Source organism: Lagenorhynchus albirostris, chromosome 3, assembly GCF_949774975.1.
Source record: "Lagenorhynchus albirostris chromosome 3, mLagAlb1.1, whole genome shotgun sequence".
Taxonomy (NCBI): Eukaryota; Metazoa; Chordata; class Mammalia; order Artiodactyla; family Delphinidae; genus Lagenorhynchus; species Lagenorhynchus albirostris.
The window spans coordinates 75,856,060-75,875,635 of record NC_083097.1 but is presented as its reverse complement, the minus strand read 5'-3'; the positions used below and the strand labels follow the sequence as shown (position 1 = coordinate 75,875,635).

General features: G+C 33.5%; 1 protein-coding gene across 1 annotated transcript in view; it reads left to right on the top strand.

Moving 5' to 3' along the window:
• The window catches only part of KIAA0825 (KIAA0825 ortholog), a 214,442-nt gene that overhangs the window by 68,246 nt on the left and 126,620 nt on the right, over positions 1 to 19,576 (top strand). The window contains exons 4-5 of the mRNA XM_060143272.1: positions 4,575 to 4,743; positions 7,779 to 8,448. Coding sequence (XP_059999255.1) covers positions 4,575 to 4,743; positions 7,779 to 8,448 — 839 coding nt within the window. The remainder of the gene's footprint in view (positions 1 to 4,574; positions 4,744 to 7,778; positions 8,449 to 19,576) is intronic.

The window sequence follows — 19,576 nt, the reverse complement described above, 5'->3', positions numbered from 1 at the left end:
TCCATTTACCATTGCAAGAAAAAGAATAAAATACCTAGGAATAAACCTACCTAGGGAGACAAAAGACCTGTATGCAGAAAACTATAAGACACTGATGAAAGAAATTAAAGATGATACCAACAGATGAAAAGGTATACCATGTTCTTGGATTGGAAGAATCAATATTGTGAAAATGACTATGCTACCCAAAGCAATCTACAGTTTCAATGCAATCCCTATCAAATTACCAATGGTATTTTTTACGGAACTAGAACAAAAATCTTAAAATTTGTATGGAGACACAGAAGACCCCGAATAGCCAAAGCAGTCTTGAGGGAAAAAGGAGCTGGAGGAATCAGACTCCCTGACTTCAGACTATACTCCAAAGCTACAGTAATTAAGACAATATGGTACTGGCACAAAAACAGAAACATAGATCAATGGAACAAGATAGAAAGCCCAGCGATAAACCACGCACCTATGGTCAACTAATCTATGACAAAGGAGACAAAGATATACAATGGAGAAAAGACAGTGTCTTCAGTAAGTGGTGCTGGGAAAACTGGACAGCTACATGTAAAAGAATGAAATCAAAACACTCCCTAACACCATATACAAAAATAAACTCAAGACGGAGTAAAGACCTAAATGTAAGATCGGACACTATAAAACTCTTAGTGGAAAGCATAGGAAGAACACTCTTTGACATAAATCACAGCAAGATCTTTTCTGATCCACCTCCTAGAGTAATGGAAATAAAAACAAAAATAAACAAATGGGGCCTAATGAAACTTCAAAGCTTTTGCACAGAAAAGGAAACCATAAATAAGACGAAAAGACAACCCTGAGAATGGGAGAAAATATTTGCAAATGAATCAACGGAAAAAGGATTAATCTCCAAAATATATAAAGAGCTCATGCAGCTCAATATTAAACAAACAATCCAATCCAAAAATGGGCAGAAGACCTAAATAGACATTTCTCCTAAGAAGACATACAGATGGCCAAGAAGCACATGAAAAGCTGCTCAACATCACTAATTATTAGAGAAATGCAAATCAAAACTACAATGAGGTATCACCTCACACCAGTTAGAATGGGCATCATCAGAAAATCTACAAATAACAAATGCTGTAGAGGATGTGGAGAAAAGGGAACCCTCTTGTACTGTTGGTGGGAATGTAAATTGATACAGCCACTATGCAGATCAGTATGGAGGTCTCTTAAAAAACTAAAAATAGAATTACCATATGATCTAGCAATCCCACTACTGGGCATATACCCAGAGAAAACCATAATTCAAAAAGACACATGCACCCCAATGTTCATTGCAGCACTATTTACAATAGCCAGGTCATGGAAGCAACCTAAATGTCCATCGACAGACGAATGGATAAAGAAGATGTGGTACATATAAACAATGGAATATTACTCAGCCATAAAAAGGAACAAAATTGAGTCATTTGTTGAGACGTGGATGGATCTAGAGACTCTTACTTCACAGAGTGAAGTAAGTCAGAAAGAGAAAAACAAATATCATATATTAACACATGTATGTGGAACCTAGAAGAATGGTACAGATGAACTGGTTAGCAGGGCGCAAGTTGAGACACAGATGTAGAGAACAGACGTATGGACACCAGGGGAGGAAAGTCGTGGGAGGGGTGGGGAAGGTGGTGTGCTGAATTGGGCTATTGGGATTGACATGTATATACTGATGTGTATAAAATTGATGACTAATAAGAACCTGCAGTATAAAAAAATAAATTAAAATTCAAAAATTAAAATAAAATAAAATACTGTATTAGTTTCAGGTGTACATCACAGTGATTCAGCATTTTTATAGATTGTACTCCTTTTTCCAGCACGGTTCTTTACACTTTTACTACATATTTTTATAATCCTGAACAACATGTAGGATCGTGTGGCATGTTTTCAAACTACTGAATGGTTTGTGTTCATTTATACCTTTTTCCCTCTCAACATTACGTTTGTTAGATTCATCTATATTGATAACTGTATTTCTAGTTTATTTTCATGACTATTTCACTGAATGAATATAACTATTCTATTGTTGGAAATTTAGGGTATTTTCAGTGGTTTTAATATTACAAATAAACTTAAGAATATGCTTTTAGTGTAAATTTGGGAATTTAAACTGTTTAGGGCAGAGATTCTACATCTACATTAGACTTTTGACATTTTTGGTTAATGAATGTGCTAACTGGATTTTTATTTGCCGAATTACCTTGGTTATATTTTTACGACTGACCTTGTTTCTAAAGAAAATTAGAAGCAACTTACAGTAAAACAGAAAACACTTAAACCAGAATAAAGAGAAGTATCATGTTATTTCTGAAAAGCTAGATCAAGATCTTGCATCATTTAAGTCTGAAGATATATATAGACCTCCTCCCACCCAAGATCACCATCTCCATCAGCAATGTTACTACACATATATGAAAATAATATGTTACCTTTTCGATGTTGAAAATTAATTTTTAAATTAATTTTGACCTCAGTTAAAGAAGATAAATTGCCAAACTGATATGCATCTTAAATTTGGAAGTATTCACTTTGAATAATAATCAGGAGATAAATCTCTAGACTTCAGACTTTTAAAGCAAGATGTACAGACAGTGGTGAATGGCAGAATGACAAGACATTTAGCCACATAAAAACAGCATCAGGTACAGGTGAATTCAGTCATTTTAAAACTTGTGACAAAATGATTTAAAAGCCAGCTCAACTGTCTTAGTTTGTATCAATGAGGGAGGTCCTCTGAAATGCAACTGCTCAATCCCTTTATCAGTGTTTGGACAAATTACTAAAATATCTAGCTCTCTGAAGGCTTTACTCTATTTATAAGTTGTAGTTATTGGCCTCTACCCAGATTCACATGTTAGAGATTAGCCTAAAAGCTGAGTCTTGATTGAAATAGATTTAGGTAAACTAACGGCTGAGCCTTTCCAGTTCACATTGCTGTAATCTATTAGGTTTGACTGAGTGAGACACAGGAGGATGCTATAATAAAAACCTTTGATAACCAGTCCCTAGAGTCAAGGTATGTGCTTTGGGCATCGTGTTTCTCCGTCCATAGAAGTGCTTACGTAAATTAAGAAAATATATGCCAATCTTGTGTCAGACTTAGAACTGGTATTCCTGAGTAAGACTGTCTCATCAGGAAACTGAGTGGCCTGTGGCCTAAGGAGGTATTGTTTTTCTTGCAAGTTCTTTGTTTTCATGAAAAGGCTCTTTGATTCTCAGAATGTATTTTTTTCAAGGTAATTTAGTTTGAATTCGCTCATGCTCAGAAGTCTCCTGAAAAATTTCCCTTAAAGTTTTAGTGTATGTTTTATATGGAACCAATACCTTATACGAATTTCGAAGAAGAGAATTTCATATGACATCAATTTTAATCATCAGAGCTTGGTTTCCAAAGCCTCCGTGTTTCTATCACATGGAATCAATAATTAATAGCAATGATATTTTCAAAACAGTAGTAACCTTTTTAGTAACAGATGTTTCTTAATACTATTAAGAGGCAAATGCATAACTTGTCAGTTTGGGGTGAAGGGATTCAGCTTCAAAATAATTTTCCTGTTTATAAAGCTTTCTTGCAGTTTAGATATGCTGCCATCAGGTGGTAGTAATATGTCATATCCATGTGGCTCCACAGATGACATTATGCTTAAGGTCACCAGTTTACTCCACGAAGATTTATGATAATGAATGCACAGATTTTTAAATGAAAATTAAAATAAAATAGTACATCTTTTTAGTTTCAGAGCTAAGGATACTTTTGACGGAATTTTTTAAACATATATATATTGGAAGATGCAGTTGGGCATCCTGTTTATTTATTTGTAAATGAAGAGTTTCATCTTATGCCTTCAAAAAATTTAGAAAATAAAGAAAAGTAAAAAACACCAAATTTCATCACCCAGGGATAATTGCTATTAACCTTTTGTTTCATTTCCTTCCAGTCTTTTTTTTTAACATGCAATCTTTAGCATGTTTTGGGGTTTTTTTTTTTTTGGAGTAGAGTTTGATGGCAGGAAAAGGCACTTAGCTGTAGTAACAGTGTATATATAGCATGTATCTTTTACAACTTTAAAAATTATAAGTTCTTTGTAACTTTTGTGATTTCTTAATATTGCACTGATTGAGGTTTTCCATAATTTATATAGTCATTCACATATTAGTATATAGTGTATGTTTCTGATTTCGGTCATCAAGAATATTTTGCCTCTGTCTTCCATCCACTGCTTGCTTATCAAGAGGATCATTATTTCATTGCATCTATACTTGATTTTTCATTTAACACAAAGGAATTTTTAATTCATCTTTGAGTAGCTAGATATGTTTCCTCTCTTGCGTTTGAAATGAAACGGCCAGAAAATTTGAGCTTTCAGTTTTCAATTATGAATGAAAATATAGTTTCTTTGTTACTATTTTCATATATGAATGTTTTATAATTTTGTAAATTGTATGCCACCGGGCACTGCATATAAACATTTCAGGATCTGTGATATTATGAGACAGAGCCATTACCTACTTCCTACCAAAATAATTTTTTCTTTTCTTTTTTATAGCATAGAACACTGCATTAAAGAAATACAGTCTGAAGTTAACAAACAGTGTCCAGATGTGCAGCTACGAACAACAACTGACTGTTTTGAATGGCTAAATAATTATAATTATAATTCATCCAAGTCACCATCCATTCCCCATGGAGATATGATAAAATTTCTCAAAGCACTGGTAAAAAAAAAAAAAAAAATAGAATCTTTGTTTTAACAGTGGAGTGGGGTGGGTGAACATGGAATACATTTCATTCAATTTCTGTATGTAAATATTTATTCCATTGACCATATTAGCCCGCCATATCTAGGGGTTAGGATTTGTGTTTTGTTTCTATATCCTCAGTGGAATCCAGTGAGCTATGTGTTTTTATTTTTTGCTATGATTTTTATAATAAAATGAGGTTTTACATAAATGGACATTAAACATTATAATTCCTGAGGGATTTGTGGTGTGATGTATACCATATCAACACCACAAAATGTACTGAAATGTACCACGATTATCTATCAGAAAAGTTGGTATCTATTACATTTTGTGTCCCTTTACAACTACTCATTTTCTTGTGCTCATTACTAAGCACAATAAGATCATCATCAGTTGTATCTATTAAGTAGCCTTGTCCATTATTCCCTTCATCCCCAAGCTGCAGGCATATCCAATTCTTTTCAATCAAGGCAGCAATTTATAGGACACTGTTAATTGATGGAGAATTATTACATTGGTCATTCTTGGATACTGACCACTCTCTATGTTAGAGAGGTTTTTGTAGCCTTCAATAAGCAATACTTATTTTATTACACCTGTATCTACAAGGGTAGCTAGCTTCCAAGAACTAGAGAAACAGCACAATTGTTAGAAAACAGGATTTCTGTAGCTACGGTTTTAATTTAATTTAGGGAAGAAAGGCACTGTTTTTGTGTAAGCATCAAACATTGACTAAGGCAGATGTGGAAAATATCTTAAGGTTGTAGTTGGCTTAGGATGACAGAATCAGATGAAAATAATTTTTGGCTATTGTTATTATTGCAGATGTCTCTTAAATGTTTAGAAAGTAATAAAAGAAAGAGAAAGGAAGATTATGTGCCCTGAAGGCTTATTCTTTTAAGAAAATCCTCTCACCCATTATCTCTTGAAGGTGGAGCCTTGAAGAATAAATATGGATATAGTTATTCCTTTAATTTCTATTAAGAGCCGTGTGTAATGAATTTCATTAATATTGATATAATAATGCTTTCTCATTTAATTAAAAGCAAAAGCTTTTAATTATCTTTTAATCTGTCACACATAAGTCATTCTCTATTCACTGCAGGGCAAAGGCCGCCTTAGTCTTGCTCAAATTCATTAGACTGATAGGCCTCTTCCAGACCTAGGTGTTTTAACATAATTGATCATGTTATTTTGAGAAAAGAACCACATTATTAAAACAGATCCAGATTAAAACGACCTTGTCAAGTTTTTACATGCTGAAAGTGTCAATCTTGACAGAATTTTTTTCATACATCTATTTTTTTTCCATAGAAAATTTTTATTTATTAATTATCTAACTAAATAAGAAACAGAGCTTCTTATTATGGCAGTTGTATGAAGTCATTTTCCAAATTTAAGCAATCATACTTAATACATGTCCACATGTTTTAAATCTATCATTCTTTAAATGTTTGCTTGATCAAATATTTACAGTTATTGACTGATATAAAGAAACCCAAGTCTGAGGCACTAATATGACCAGTTTGCTCTATAGAATTTACCATAATGCTGGAGTTCTGGACTCTATCTAAGGACATTTATTTTCCAGAAGTATCAAAAGAACTAAATAAAAAGGAAGAGAGGAAGGAGAGCTTCAGAAAAGTCAGTTCACTTTTTGGTTCTCTAGAGTGTAGTAGAAAGAACATGGATGAGGAGAATGAAACCAGGCATCCATTCTTGGTTCTGTGCTTTACTGTGTGTGACATTTGGCAAGTAACTTAAACACTCTGCACTTTAGTGTCCTTATCTGTAAATTGAGGTTTTAAGTATCTATGTCACAGAGTTTTCATTATGAAGAAGTCAGAGACTGTATCAAAAAGTGCTTTTTATATAATAAACTACTACATAAATATTAGGCATTATTATTTATTACAGACAGAACATTAAATTAGAGATCACAATGCTTAGAATGACTGAGAGAGAGCCCTGGAATTTGTCTAGGAGTTGTTCATTTTTCTGAGTCACACATAATACCTTTGTCAATAGGTAATTTCCAAGCTGACTTGATTTTATACTGCTTGAACCTTGCTTCCATTTTTAGGTTTTTTTTTAAATAATCAGCTTGTTGCTACTTAGAGGATATAAGCTAATTTCAGTACTACCTGAAATAGACATAATTAGGAGAGTCAGCATGTAAGGAGAATTTGTGCATGTAATTCAAAGTCCAAAAACAAAGTAAATTTTTGTCTTTTTTCTATTCCTAATTACATCTACTATTGTTTCTGTCAGTTGACACAGAAAATATACAAAAATTTTTCTTATGTTTTGAGGAACAATTCTGAGAGTAATTTTTCCCATTTTGAGTTAGTTATTTCTTTGGAGAGAACTGAAATATTCTCAGATTACTTTCCAAAGTAAAATCTTTCTTAACATGACTCTCAAAAAGGAATTTAAATGAAAGTTAAAGTCTTTAAATGTATTAACTTTTATTTCTCAGGATGGCAGCTATTAGTAACCCCTAGGCACATACTATGTTTAAAGGTCTCTGTTCTCTATGTTCATTTGGGAATTTATAATAATAAGTGTACTCATTCAGGCATGAAAATTATCTACTAGGTATTAATTAGGGGCATGATCTTAAATTTATTTTGTCTTAGGAGTACATTTCAGTCGATATTTTACTATAGATTTTTATTTAGAATTTTTAAGCTAAAGCTTCCATACAGCTCAGGTTATATCAGGAATGGATAACAACGAGGGCTAAAAACTATGTGTTGAGAAATCTAATTGAAAAATTAGTTCATCACCTGGGCTTTACAAAATTTAACAGACCATAAAGATAATATTCTGAAATGTCTGAATAGATTAACTTTCAAATGCAAAAATAAGTTTTTTTTGAAAACATCATAGTATTGATTCTAAATTGAAATGAATTATTATGAAATTCTGTATGATTGTAGAAATCATTTTTTCTTGCTACTCTTATAGTTAATCACATTTCTAACATTATAATTTACTTTTATTAGCAAAATTTGTTGAAGAATGAACAAAATCAAGAAGAAATGGTATTGGATTTACTTTGGGACCTCTCCTGCCACAGCAGTGTTTCCTTCCCATCCATTCTAAGTGGAACATCTTTCCATTTCCTCTCTAGTACTTCTCTTCATTCTGTTGAAGATCATTCCTCTATGGATGTAAAGTCTATATGGGATGATATAAGACTACATCTTCGACGCTTCTTAGTGAGCAAATTACAAACCCACAATGAAATAAACAATTCACAGCAAAAAATACTGTTGAAAAAACAATGCATACAACAACTCTTATTTCTTTATCCAGAATCAGAAGTTACAATCAAGTACCAAAACATACAGAATAAACTGTTGACTAAACTTCTGCAGAACTGTTTTCCTTCTTACAGCAGAGAAGCAAATTTAGACATAATGGCTGATGGATACCAAGGTACAATGCTTAAGTTATACTCAATGATAAAAGAGGATTTTAACACACTATGTGAAATTTTAGCTCCATCCTCAACAGTGAAATTCATTAAAGAAACTTACCTGGATACAGTTACAGAAGAAATGGCAAAATTTCTTGAAAATTTTTGTGAGCTGCAGTTCAAAGAAAATGCTGTCCGTGTGATTAAAACAATCAAGAGCTCCAGCAGGCATAGAGGAGCAGTGCATGCTTTGGGTTAGTGATTTTTTAAATTTCTGTTTGGCTTAACTTAAACCTTTTGATATCTTTAATTTTCTTTCTTTTTTTTTGAATTTTTGAATTTTATTTATTTTTATGCAGCAGTTTCTTATTAGTTATCTGTTTTATACATATTAGTGTATACATGTCAATCCCAGACCAGTTCATCCCACCACCACCACCACCACCACCCACCACTTCCCCGCTTGGTGTCCATACGTTTGTTCTCTACATCTGTGTCTCAGTTTCTGCCCTGCAAACCGGTTCATCTGTACCATTTTTCTAGGTTCCACATATATGCGTTAATATACGATATTTGTTTTTCTCTTTCTGACTTACTTCACTCTGTATGACAGTCTCTAGATCCATCCACATCTCTACAAATGATCCAATTTTGTTCCTTTTTATGGCTGAGTAATATTCCATTGTATATATGTACCACATCTTCTTTATCCATTTGTCTGTCGATGGGCATTTAGGTTGCTTCCATGACCTGGCTATTGTAAATAGTGCTGCAATGAACATTGGGGTGCATGTGTCTTTTTGAATTATGGTTTTCACAGGGTATATGCCCAGTAGTGGGATTGCTCAGTCATATGGTCATTCTATTTTTAGTTTTTTTAAGGAAACTCCATACTGTTCTCCATGGTGGCTGTATCAATCTACATTCCCACCAACAGTGCAAGAGGGTTCTCTTTTCTCCACACCCTCTCCAGTATTGATATCTTTAATTTTCTAACTTTTCTATTTGGTTAAACTTAATTACAAATTTGAAAATAAATCAGAAAATAAATGTTGTGAAATTCTCCACTACACATTTTTCTTATGCATTTCTTTTTCTCTAAGTATAGTAATAGAAGTGTGTTCTTTCCTGTTATTTAAATTATTAAAGATATTGGAAATGTAAGTCAGAAATATTACCAATAAGACTTTCAGTTTTTTTTTTTTTGAAGATGTTGGGGGTAGGAGTTTATTAATTAATTAATTTATTTTTGCTGTGTTGCGTCTTTGTTTCTGTGCGAGGGCTTTCTCTAGTTGTGGCAAGCAGGGGCCACTCTTCATCGTGGTGCGCGGGCTTCTCACTATTGCGGCCTCTCTTGTTGCGGAGCACAGGCTCCAGACGCTCAGGCTCAGTAGCTGTGGCTCACGGGCCTAGTTGCTCCGCGGCATGTGGGATCCTCCCAGACCAGGGCTCGAACCCGTGTCCCCTGCATAGCAGGCAGATTCTCAACCACTGTGCCATCAGGGAAGCCCAAGACTTTCAGTTTTTTAATCACATAAATTATTGGGTGGAACTTTATATATATATATATATATATATATATATATATATATATAAACAGAAAAGTCTAATTTTTAACCCATTGTATCTTCCAGAGCTGAAGCATTATTAAGTAAAAAGAAGTGTTGAACACTTGTTGAAATTTTTATTAATGAAAATTGGAAGTTTAAAATTGTAATATTTTGGTCAGCCAATGCCAATATGGCCCTATTATGAAATACTAATTATAAAATTCTATATTATAATTGGTTATGGAAGCATAACATTAACTACAGCTGATTTTTAAAGTTCCTCTAATGTTGTTCCTATAAGAATATATATAATAAAAGAGTATTTGAAGAGTCCTAATTTTATTCAAAAGATAAAATAATCTATTATGATATAATAAGTTATTCTTGTCATCATTTTAATTTCCTACCAGTGAAGAAAAATTAAGGTAAAAAATATGATTATTTTGAAAATTATGATTACTCATGCTTTACATAGAATGCTGAGGTGTGTTTCTAAATAGGTTCATAAACTATATTTTTTAATTATTTGAAAATTATCATTTGGTGAATTGCTATTTTTGAATTTATGATCATTTCATAAAAATTTCCATAGCTCACTATATTTTTATCTACCTTCCTTAATAAAATACCACAATACCAAATTTCTCTGATATATGAATATATTATATGAATACGATATATGAATTTTCAAATAATTTAATGTTCTGTCTTAGAATTTTTATTTTCTTCAGGAAGCTGTGTCACATCACAGAACAGAGATGCATCAGCCAGGTTTAGGTTACAGCAGAATACAAAATCAGTTAATTTAGGAACATTACAATTTTGCTCAAAGTAAATTTTCATTTTAATTATTACATAAATTTTAAATGCATTTTCATAAGTGTACTTATTTTCTATAATTTTTATGTCCTCTCAAGAAGTTTATGCTTACTTGTAAAGTACTTTCAACATGAAAGTTTTATATGTGCTAAATATAGTTTAGTTTATACCAGAAGAAAAGATCCATATGGTTAAAAATATGTGTAAGTTGCTATGGAGTCTTTAGGGCTGATATTGAGGTGTTTTCCCTTTTGTGAGAGAAAACTATGTGCGTTGGCTTTTACACCAAAATTTGAAGCACTTCCCACAAGTCCAAGTGCACTGATCTTTCTCAAGCTGCTTTATCTGAACTTTGGTATAAATCACTTGTTAAACGAATGCTTTCCATGTGCCAAGCACTGTACTAAGTGCATCCCTTTCCTTATTATCCCAATTTGATAAACAAAGAAAGAAGCTTAGAAAGATTAACTTGCCTTGGGTCACTTGCACAAAGTCAGGATTCACATGTAGATCTCTATGTCTTCAAGACCCATATTCTTAACCACCGTGCTATTGGGTCTTGTCTCAAAATGTAAAATTAAATTCTTTGTCACTTGTAAAAGAAATTTCAAACAGCACTGTTCAAGTGGGCTGCCTAAAAATCAGTTCCGTTCTGCTGTATTGAGTACCTGCCACAGGCAAGGCATTTAGCAGCTACCGTGTTTAAGGTTTCTAAGCTAGACATGGTGAAGGGAAGAAAACTGAGTAACTGCTGTTAATGCTGTGTGAGAACTCCTAAACTAACTCTTAACAAAGCAATCATATTTTCCACTAGTATTTTGCCCAATGACCAAATTTTATTTATTAAGGAAATACAGTTTGAGATTAGCAAAATAATAATAATAATTTATAAATACTTAATAAAATTTATAATTTATATTCCTATTTGAATAAAATCTAGATTGGCTTGAATGGGTTGTATATTGTCTTTAGTATATGTTTACACTCACCAAGTCTTCGATTTTTTTTTTTTTTTTTTTTTTTTTGGCTGCGTTGGGTCTTCATTGCTGCACGCAAGCTCTCTCTAGTTACGGTGAGCAGGGGCTACTCTTCGTTGTGGTGCCCTGGCTTCTCATTGCAGTGTATTCTCTTGTTGCGGAGCACGGGCTCTAGGCACGGGGTCTTCAGTAGTTGTGGCATGCGGGCTCTAGAGGGCAGGCTCAGTAGTTGTGGTGCATGGGCTTAGTTGCTCCACAGCACGTGGGATCTTCCCGGACCAGGGCTCAAACCCGTGTCCCCTGCATTGGCAGGCGGATTCTTAACCACTGTGCCACTAGGGAAGCCCAAATCTTCGATATTTTGCCTGAAACTCTAGACAGTCCTTAAGTAACAAGAATTAGCATTTATTGGGTCAGACATTGCAACACATTATTTCATTTAATCCTTCTAACCACCCAACAAGGTAGGTACCCTTATTTATCTCTGTTATATAGTGAGAAAACTAAGGCATAGCGATATTAAGTAATTTGGTCAAGGTTACAAAGTAAAGCCAGGATATAAACTCAGGTCTGTCTGACTGCAATACCCTGACTATAACTGTGCTCTACTGACTAAAAGAACAGGACGGAAATAGCTCATTCCATTAAGAACACTGTTGTGAATCCTCTGTATGCTAAATCTACTTTAGTGTTGTCACTGTTTTACTTTCCCCTAAACTATCCCACAGTCTTCTCATTCCAAGACTTCATAATGCTTATTTTGTGATCTACTGAGGTATCTTGAGCAGACCTTGTATATACACTAGTCTCTTTTTTCCAGCCTCATTGAGATATAATTGACATACAACACTGTTTAAGATGTACAACGTGTTGATTTGTACCCTTAATATTTGTACACTTAATACTTCAAAACGATTACCACCATAGTATTAACTAATATCTCCATCATGTCACATAATTACCATTACTTTTGTGTGGTGAGAACACTTAAGATTTACTTTCTTAACAGCTTTCAATTATGTAATACATTATTATTACTATAATCACAATGCTGTGCATTAGATCCCCAGAAATTTTAAATCTTCTAACTGGAAATTTGTACCCTTTGACCAATATCTCCTCATTTCCTCCATCCCCCATCCCCTGGTAACTACCTTAATACTCTGTTTCTATGAGTTTAGTTGTTTTAGATTTCACATATAAGTGATATCTTGTAGTATTTGTCTATCTCTGTCTGACTGTCTGACTTATTTCACTTAGCATAATGCCTTCAAAGTCCATCCATGTTGTTGCAAATTGCAGGATTTCCTTCTTTCTCATGGCTGAATTATAGTCCATTTTATCTATCTCAATCTCCCACATTCTTTATCCATTCATTCATAAATGGACACTTAGGATGTTTCCTTATCTTGGCTATTGTGAATAATGCTGCAACAAACATGGGGGTGCAGATATCTCCTTGATATCTTGTTTTCATTTCCTTTAGATATATTCCAGAAGTGGGATTGCTGATGGTGGTTCTATTTTTAATTTTTTGTGGAACCTCCATACTGTTTTCTGCAATTGGTGTACCAATTTATATTCCCACCAACAGTGCACATGGGTTCCCTTTTCTCTACATCCTCACCAATGCTTTTTATCTCTTGCCTTTTCGATGATAGCCAGGTATAAGGTGATATCTCATTGTGGTTTTGGTTTGCATTTCTCTGATGATTAGTGATCTTGAGCATCTTTTCATGTACCTGTTGGCCATCTGTATGTCTTCTTTGGAAAAATGTCTATTCAGGTCCTCTGCCCATTATTTAATCGGATTTTGTTGTTGTTGTTGTTCTGTTACCGAATTGTATGAGTTCTTTATGTATTTTGTATTTTGATCCCTTACTAAATATATGGTTTGCAAATATTTTCTCCCTATCATAGATTTTTTCATTTTGTTATAGTTTCTTTTGCTGTGCACAAGTTTTTCAGTTTGATATAGTCCCATTTATTAATTTTTGCTTTTGTTGCTTATGCCTTTGGTATTATATCCAAAAAATCATTGCCAAGACTAACATTAAGGAGCTTTTTCCCTATGCTTTCTTCTGGGAGTTTTATGGTTTCAGGTCTTAGGTTAAAGTCTTTTATCCATTTTGAGTTAATTTTTGTGTATGTTGTAAGATACGGCTCAGTTTCATTCTTCTTCATGTGTTATCCACTTTTCCCAACACCATTTATTTAACCCTTTCCCCAATGAGTATTCTTAGTCCCATTGTCAAATATTAGTTGACCGTATATGCAAGGGTTTATTTCTGGGTTCTCAGTTCTGTTCCGTTGGTCTATATGTCTATTTTTATGTTTTGATATTTGAAGAAAATGGTGAAATAATGTTATAATGTAAATATTATAGACTTTTTGTGGTTTGGTGATATATTCTAGAAAAGAATAATAATATTTTTACAGATACTCTTTTAAGTGATTAAGTCATCGAGTTACTTTTACTTTTAAAATTGTATTTTCTTTGGATGTAAGAAAAGATATTGCTACTTTTCTCAGTGCTTGAAAAAGAGGATTGTTTATGTGTAGTAAATTTTAGTTAGATAAATTCTCTGTATTTTAATATGAAACGATGCAATTAGGAGATTTCAATCATAGGATAAATGTCATGATCCCCTGTATATCTTACTCTGAATTTTTCTTGAGGTTATTGTTAGCTTGAAAGGGAAAGGCTTGAGTGTATGATGCATGCCTTTGAGTATTTGGAAGGTTTCTAAAGATCTCCAGTGGGTGAGAGGTTGAAACTTGGTGGCCTCTACCCCTTCCCTCTCCCAGTTCCTTTATATTTTGTTTAAGGAAGATTGGGGGTAGGGGAAACACAATCCCTCTGGGAATGAAAAGATCCTTTAGAGTAAAGGAGACCCTCAAGCCCAGATAAAGGCAGAATTTTGACTAAGGAGGCACAGATCACAGTTGGAATGTAGGCCAGTCAAAATCACCCTAATTTCTCTCCTACTCCTCAAGTACCTCTGACTAGCTGAGTGATGATCTCAGGGAAATGTAAAGAAGAATATTGAGGCCAGCATGTAAAGTGTGTACAGAAAGAAGCATTTGTTATCCTATTGTTACAGAAGAGACCAAGCCTCCTAGAAGGATACCACATCTCTTGACCCTATTGTGCTCCTGAGACAGAGGTGAAGATCTCCATTAGCTCTCTGATGTCAATCATGCTTATTGTTTTCTAACCCCACACTAGTAGAAGCTGGAATTTCAAGTAATACAAAACAGTAATGGGGAAAAAAATTCCTAAAAGAAAGTTATATCTTTATTCAGTTATCACAAATTCCTTTAAAGTAATAGTACAATTTCAGGGTTTTTTGTTGTACTGTTGTTGAAAATACTAATAAATGATATTGTTGATTAGCTTTTTTTCCCCACTGTTTTATCATACTTGCTATTCTTTAATGAAATACTGGTATATTCCTTATTTACAAGTACTTGCTCTCAGAAGGTGAAAAGTACAGTTATCAGGAGTCAAGGGTGCTCGTCTTGAATCTTCTACCCCCTTGTTTTTGTGACCTTAGATAAGTCATTTAACCTCTTCATATCGTTCTAATTGATAAAATGAAAGGGTTATATTAGATAATATCTAAGCTTTAACTCTAAACTTATTCTGACTCTGTGACCTGGAAATCATTCCACAACCAGATTTTTTATACCTACAATTTGTCAGTGGAAACTGTCACGTTTATTTTCTTTGCTGACAGACAGTACGGATGTATTAGCTGGCTAAGTGTGTGGCTTTGTATGCCACTGTAACAAATATAAAAACGTCCTTTAGATCTTTATCTGTGTGATTTTTCTTCCCCAAGTGAAACTTGAAAATAACAGTATGGAAAGTGCCCATTTCCTACAGTTGCATTTTTAATGAGGATGGGAGGGTGAAGAGGGGAGTCTGTGGTTAAGCAAAAACAGGAAGTAGAGTCTCTCCTTCCAGCTGACATCTGAAGCTATTCCTAGAAATTCTTTGTTGGGCTTCCCCTTTGATCCTACAACCAACTGTTTTGTTTTGTTTTATTTTTTGTTTCAATTTTTTTTTCTAGTAGCATTTTAAATCAGGTCATTGAAAATTAAGATCACAGGCAAGAACTGGAAATACAATATTATTTTGTATTGTTGATTGAAAAGAAATTCATATGCCTTTTCTCTGGCATGTATTTAAAGTAGGCAAAGAAGGGATTTAAGACTTGTGCTTTTTCCTGGGGAAGAACGAGCTCATTTCTGCAATGCTGTAGACAGTAGGTATGGACTAAATACTTTTTCTCAGAAAGTGTCTCTGTATCCATACAAACCCTTCTGTAAGTAAGAACAAAATGAAAACCTCAGAATTAGGACTATAAAGCATGGAAGAGTGAGTGATCTTTTCCTAAGAGTCTGTGGGTAAGAATTTCATGAGCCATATGAAAACAATTGTACATGTTAAACTTATGTAAATAATTTTAGTATTTTTTTCAGCACTTAAAGAAAGTCAAACGTGATTTGGGTTTTGGCATAATTGATTCTAAAGCCTTCCCTCCTGCAAGTTCGGTTACATGGCATGTTCAGAGCCCTATTGAGGCTTAACCTAGAATGTGCTAGGACATCCATGCCATCAGTAGAGAGAACGGGCTTGTCTTTCCTTTTTCTGAGCCTGGAGGATGTTCTCTACTCAGTCTAATTCCTTTCTGTACTGTCTATCTCTCTATAGTAGAAGTACACAGGGTGATCCATCAAGGTGAGGGTGAAAATTAGAACTATTTAGTTTTATTTCACCCTTTATATAAGAGGCAGGACAGGACAAATTTTTCATGCCATTTAAGATAGCGTTTTCTGTGTTAAACGTCATTCCCAGCCATTCTTATTCTTGAGTTTTGGTAAGGCACGAATAGCTTAGGCTCTAATTTGCACTAAAAACCTGAGTAAAGTATATACTTTGCAAAGGATACTACTCAAAACATGAATTCACCATTAATTTTTGTTAATATTTTCTCATTGATCATCTTCATTTTTCCTTGTTATCTATTTACAAATATATAAAGTTAGTTATATAATAGGTACTGTTTTTTAGGTCCTTTTAATTTGCCATGCACCATGCTAAGCACTTTATGCACTGATACACCATTTGATTCTTACAAACATCTCTGAAAATTTGGATATTATCCCTGCTTTATAGTTGCAGAAACTGAGGTTGGATAAGTTAAAGAGCTTTCCCAAAGTGCCACTGCTAGGATGTACCTCGACTAGGATTCAAATCCATTTCTGAATTATGACCAAGCCTATTCTCTTAAATACTGTCTTTTTTTCTCTTGCTAAATGAAATCCCTTGCAAGATCAGGAACGCTTTTATAATTTGAAGAGTGATTCCCATGAGCCACAGATCCTGATTTTTGTGTTGGACTTTCTGGAATTGTAACACATATATTTATTCTCTACATATAAAATTAAACAAACTTGGATTTTGGAAGCAACTATGGTAGTAATAGAGTGCAAAGCTACATCACTGGATTTTCTGCTTGGGAAAAATTGGGAAAGGAAAAAAAAATTCAAGACTTTCCATCTAACACATGAAAAGGAAAATAATAATGTTAATTTTTTACTTAATATAAAAAAAAATCTAGAGGAGGCTCTCATTTTATTCCTAGAGAAGCAGGTAATCTGCTTACATATAAGGCTTTTGCCAGAGTTAAGCTAAAAGTAATTAAGTTACTGAAATAGTTGAAGCAATTATTGCTAGATTTAAGATCCTTTTTATGATTAATTAATAATAATCCCACATGTTAACGATATGTTTGCAAGATGCTTCCACATTTCGGGGTTTTTAATTTAATTTATATTTGCTCCACCACCAGTCTGAAATTAGGCAGTGCAGAAACTCCAGTTCTTGTTTTATGGGTGATGAAAACTACGGCATTTTGGCTGATTAACAAATCAAGTTGGAGATGGAACTAAGAGTAGAAGTATCTTCCCACTATACCTCAGTGCCTCATAAGAAAATAAACGAAAAGTCTCACACTAGAATTTTTTCCCTAAGGAGTTGATGGCGTATTTAAATTCTTCCTACTAAAGGTTGTATCATCTGTGAAAATTATTTATTTGATCAAAAACTATGAGAAAGATGACTGGATGTGTATGAGGGGAGGGTGTACGTTCCGTGGTTGGGTAGATATGTAGTATTACGCATAGGCACACGTATCTTTATTTACCTAAAATGTTTTTCTGCTGCATGGCTCTATTTTTCTGACCCCATTATTCACCATTAAATGTTCAGAGGCCTCTGAATCTTTGTTTTAAAGACACTAAAGCAACAAAGGTGGAAAGTATATTACCTAAAAGATAAAGTGGATGTAGTTTAGTTTGGGTAATATTTTTGCTTCTGTGCAGCAACAATTAGCAAACGCTAAATTGCACTCAATTATTGACTCCTTAGAACACCTGTGTGTTCTTCCTAATGGTGGAAAGAATATTTTACTAGCCACATTCTCTAGTTATGACATTCAAAAACTAAGGATGGTAGATAAAAATGACTTACTGGTTTCTCATGAGGGGTCATAAGTCAGCCTGAGATTTGTATTCCTTATTAACCATTCAGGAACAGTTTTAAAAATTAAAAAGAAGATTAAAATACTGAGATGTTAAAACGCTTATTTTTTAACTTGGAAAAAGAAATTGTCTAGTTAAAAATATAAGTAACAAATTAAGAGAAGAATGAAAATAATTGTAAACAAATTATTGAAGAGAAGTTCAGAATAAAATATTCTAAAAGTAAACAAATTTACTTTGCAACTATTCTATATTGAGCAAAGAATGTGGATGAGTAATACACATGGAAGCAGTTGTAAGCCAGAAATTCAAATTCTGTAGAAAGTGATTTGGTAAGTCACTAATGCAACCTTTCTAAAACTTTTCTGATTTCTGCTTTCCCCTGCTAAAGTTATTTATGTCATTCTATGTCTTGGTTTATGAACACAGTGATAAATGTGAATGCTTAGCTCTGTTGTGTTATGTAAAAATGTTTACAGGTTTTTGCTTTTACAGATCATGAATCCCTGAATTCTTGTTTAGCATATGGGCATTTTCCAGTAGACTATTATAACCTTGAATGTTATTTCATTAACATATTTTTTTCTTAGGTTCTCAGAAAATGTAATATGTGGCTTCTGGTTACTATGCTATCAATCAGTTATTAATATCAAACTTGTTTTCATAAACGTCCAAGAAGAAAAGTTTAATAAGCAAAAAGACATTGGTAAGATTCCTTTAAAAATGTACTTTCTAACAGAAGACTGAAAATTGTAATGGTTGTTCCTGTACCTCAACATTCTTTGTTATGAAAATCAACTCGGCAGATATATATTGTTATAACATTTTCAATTTCATTATTTATATATAAGTATGAAAATCTTTGACCATCAGTGTCACATCTGTGAAGTCAAATATTTGTTATAAAACATATCTTCTGCCTCAAAGTAGCTGTCATTTAACATCTCTACCTTTATTTAGTTATTTTTTAACCGAGGGGAAATCTGTGTCTTATACACCTGGGACTGTTAAAATTCTTTGTTTAAATTGGCATTTTTCTGAGTATGGGCTGATCTCTCTGCGCAGGGATTTATAGAGGAGAAACTGCTGGTAGCTTTGAGAGTTAGACCAATCCCTTCCTCACATGTGGAAATAAGAAAATAATCATTAGCTTTGGGTAAAATGTTTAAAAGTTATAATGGATTTCCAGTCAGAAGGTCTTTTGCCTCTGTCATTCTTAAAATTTAATGTCTATTCCTTTGTTTAATACATATATTTTTAGTTTGCTTCTAGTTTTACCAGAATATTCATAAGCACTTTGATGGTTGGGCTATCTAAATGGAGATCTAAAATTGTGCTTGTAAGGAAGTAAAAAGTTACTTAAAATTAAGTACAGTATATTGCTTCAATCAAAAGCAAAACCTATCACTGTTTGTTTTTGCAACTTTTCAACATTGAGTAAAAACAGAAAACCCTGTCTATTATTTAGAAAAGTGTAGCCTACC